This window comes from Apium graveolens, chromosome 7, assembly GCF_009905375.1.
Source record: "Apium graveolens cultivar Ventura chromosome 7, ASM990537v1, whole genome shotgun sequence".
In the NCBI taxonomy this organism is placed as follows: domain Eukaryota; kingdom Viridiplantae; phylum Streptophyta; class Magnoliopsida; order Apiales; family Apiaceae; genus Apium; species Apium graveolens.
In genome coordinates this window covers 58,808,354-58,812,303 of record NC_133653.1, presented here as the reverse complement: position 1 = coordinate 58,812,303, position 3,950 = coordinate 58,808,354, and the positions used below count along the sequence as shown (strand labels likewise).

Genomic DNA, 3,950 nt, shown 5'->3' with positions numbered 1-3,950 from the left:
AAAGTCATGGAATAACTCGAGTATGGCAAAGCAGTTTCAAGCTTTAAAAATAATTCAAGACAAAGAATAGACAAGTACCAACTAACTTGGATTTAATTATCAATGTTCATATATTAATGCCTGTGGGTCTGTACACACTCTTTTGTTTTGTGCTTGGGGGCGGTTTGAACTTCTTTGATAAATATTTTGCTGCTTTATCTTGTTTTCTTAAAGCCCAAACAATCACCGGATTTCAAGCTACTTGTTTCGTCGCCGGAATATTTGTATACGTATTTATGTTCATATAAGCTTGAGTAATTTAATTTCGTTGAATATTAGTATTCGGTAAGTCTCTTTTTGCGGCGAAATGATGAGCCTCACCGACGCAATTTCGAATGTGATGTGTCTATATTTATATAATTTTAAATCTTCTGCCAGTGTGATTCCAGATTCTTCATATTTTATTAGGGGGTCACAACTCATGATGGTCGGATGTTATTTCTAACCCTTTCCAGATTATTCAAGGTACACGTAAGCTGGTTAGAACACCTTATTAAAATTTGAAAGATGTTATTTCCTCATAGAAAATTAAAAGTTTTTTCCTACTAATCATGTAGCTTTAAATTCTAGTAAGTTATGGTAAATGTAGTTTTTAAGTTGGTGAATAATGTGCAGCTTCTTTACATCATCTGAAGATGGTAAAGTGGAGAAAAACTAAATAACATTGAAACGAAATGCTAAAATCTGAAACTTGTTGTCATCAAGAGAAAAGGTGTCCTTTCCCGGACAGAAATTTTGTCAGTCCTCTGTGCACGTGTGAAGGTTATCTGGTCCCCTTTGAATTTGTGTATCATATTTTCCCAGTTTAATTCAGTTCTCCTTATCTTTGACTCGTATTCCAAGTTCAAATGGTTATGTTACAAAGTACCAAGAAGGGATGATCACAGTGTGATTAACATACCACTAAATTTACTCTAAACAATCAGGAATTTTTTGATATATAAATTAGACCAAAGTCGGAACTACATTGGTTATGAGCAGATAGGTAGCCATCGCAGCACAGTTTAGACCAGTGCAGTGATATGACTACCAACTATTCTGTTTTCAACTCTGATAAATATGCAATTATTTTTTTAGATTTTTATGCATTTAGAGTTAGTTACATACTGTTATGATTAGTGTCTGCTTCGTCTTAGAGATAGAACAAACACAATATTTCATATACACTCACAGGAACCTGGTTCCTCTCAAATAAGTTATTATTCTAGAATTTCATTTAATTACAATTGAGGATTCGTTTGTACAATACAGCAAAGCTGTAACCTCGAATACTGATTAAGAGAACATGAAGAATTCTCAGGCAACTCTTCTAGCTAAATGATTTATTTATCAAACTCAAGTAAAATGTTTAAGATTACTTTTACTTCAACTTAATATCAGTAAGTAATCTCAAACCATATTTGCTTGAAAGCTCTGATGATGAGGCCGTGATATTTATCAGAATTGAGTGACAAATAACATGCAAGAAGATCCTCCAAGTCCTTCGATGTTTTAATATTATTCTCAATTATCATTTCCACCATTGAATCCTTAAAATCTTTATGAGGGTCTTCAGATGTCTTTACAACTGCAAAACTGTCGGCCAAGCTCCTCCGTGCTCCGCCAGATGATGCACTTTTTCGGTGATGGCCTTGAACATATCTCTTGTTTGCTATTCTTGGAGAACCAGTCTTCAGTTTCACACCTGTTGAGTTATTATTGAGTGACAACTTTTTAACAGAATTTATACTCTTCTGTTCTTTAGAAGAAAATCGTGAAATTCTTTCATCATTTCTAGCTGAGACCATCCCGGTCTTATCAACTTCTTTAACTTTATTGGTCTTGGTAATAATTGGTTTGAGCTGAAACTCTGAAACTGGATCAAAGTTTTCACATTTAGAATCTTTGCTCATGGTCATGCCAACGGGAATGTCGCTTTGGGCTCTGCAGTGACAAGAAGAAACCATTGGTTTATCTCCATTATCTGACCTCATTTCAGGGAAAACAGAATAATCATTCTCAGAATAGCAGCTTTCAACAGCATGAAAATTCTGGTAATCCTCAAGGCTAGCTCTGCAGCTACAATCAGTAGAAAACGAGGCGCTTAAAAGAAGCCTTGGAGATGTTGATCTGATGGATCGCCTTTTTTTCTTGATGCTGCTTCTCTTTCTTAATGACTTTCTTGGTGATTCTGAATGTTGAGCAGCTAAATTGTTATCTGGAGTTGGTGGAAGGTCTCTTGCGAAATGGTAAGACTTTCGTCGATGAGGCTGTGGCGATGCAGGCGCAGCCCCTCCAGAAGATGATGATAGTGATGAGTAGTAAGTTGGAGATTTGATTTTGGCATGAATATTTTTGTTGGGTTTTTGCATGGAGTTGTGGTTCTTGGTTGTACTATTGGTGTATTTGAGCTTGCGAAACCAGGCATTTGGAATCATATCTGACAACTTGAACCTATAATTACCCATTCTCTTTCTCTCTTTGTAAGATGGAGGAAAGATTGAATGGACTTTTAATGGGGTAAGGGGTGGGCTCATATAGGGAGGAAAAGGTTGACAAGGAAGCAAGAGAGAATGGTGGATCTGTGGTGCGGGAGAGGCTTCAACTTTTTTACCCAGTGAAATTTGGATTCTAGTTGCGCATGGTTTTCTTGTCACATTTTACATCCAAATGGGTCATGCACGGTGAGATTATGAAACGGTTCTGTCATTCCAAAACGTCTAGTTACGCAACTTGTTACTGGTTTGTCTCCCATCTCCATAAATATTTCGGTATATATTAAAGTGTAATAGCAATGATGGATTCTTTAGAGGAAAATTAAAGTGGTGATTACTGCTGCGGTGATCACCAAACTATATGTACTAATTTAATTAAATAAGTACTCAGCTGGAATCCTGAAAACTTTATGAAAAATAATTGATCTCCATTGAAATAAAATAATGCAAAAAGAAAGGTCCCATTGGTGCACATCTTCTATTCCTACTCATTTATGATGTCCCAACTGGTTTCTTTCTTTTTCTCCTTTTCTCCCTACTTTTGTGCTTCCTAAAATTGAGCTTAATGTACAAGGAACCCTTGTTATAGAACAATGAAACTTACTATTATATCTTTCTAACCCATACAGTGTTGTTATATTCTAAGTATATGGAGACCTGTTCATTGTGTTGGCTCCAGACCTGCTAGTTCCTCTTATACTTTAGCTGATTGTGTAGTAATATGTAACTCTGGATATGACTATTGGTTTTGTCTTTACTATTACAAGAATGTCTTCTTTATCTAGTGATACATGATCATCTATCTTTCTTCTCCCCCACTCCACCCCCTCCCCATATATTATTACTACATGCCAATCACATCTGTTGGAGTTGATCTTTCATTGCCTATATTTTCATTCCATCACAAATCACAATAAGTGTGTTATACAGTTGCATATATGTTCTACACATTGATGGAAATAGAGGTGCTATCATAGGCTCTTGTTAGACTTTCCAAAACTAGTACCTGTATTTTCTCATAACCTCGCATGAATTTTTAAGATTTGTGAAGCTTTTTCTGAAGCTCCTACCGAAAATTTTAAGGATCATTTGAAGTTCTGGCTCCGGCATTAGCTCTACATGCATAGATATCATTAATATTATCTACAAAATTAGGCGAAACTGACCATTTTTTTTCAATAATAAAGGAATGACCACTATATGGAGAAATGACTTGGAACTCTGGTTTATCTGTTTTCACACTGCAGACACTGATTGATAGAATGTCGATAAGGTGGTGATGCTAAACCTTGCTTCTGTGATTAGTACAATTTCAGAGGATGAAATCAAAGTCCCTTTCTATAACACAAACATAGATATATAGGCATACAAGGGTCTTTTCTATAGGCAGAACTTGGTAGAAATTGATTTTAGTCCCAACATATCTTACAACACTAA

The 3,950-nt window shown here is 35.7% G+C and overlaps 1 protein-coding gene across 1 annotated transcript; it reads right to left on the bottom strand.

Annotated features, from left to right (window-relative positions):
- Positions 1 to 1,152: 1,152 nt before the first annotated feature.
- Positions 1,153 to 2,942, bottom strand: LOC141670512 (transcription repressor OFP1-like). The gene has a single exon (XM_074476405.1). The coding sequence runs from the start codon at positions 2,553 to 2,555 to the stop codon at positions 1,416 to 1,418; it is 1,140 nt and encodes a 379-aa protein (XP_074332506.1). The 5' UTR covers positions 2,556 to 2,942; the 3' UTR covers positions 1,153 to 1,415.
- Between the last annotated feature and the right edge of the window lie 1,008 nt (positions 2,943 to 3,950).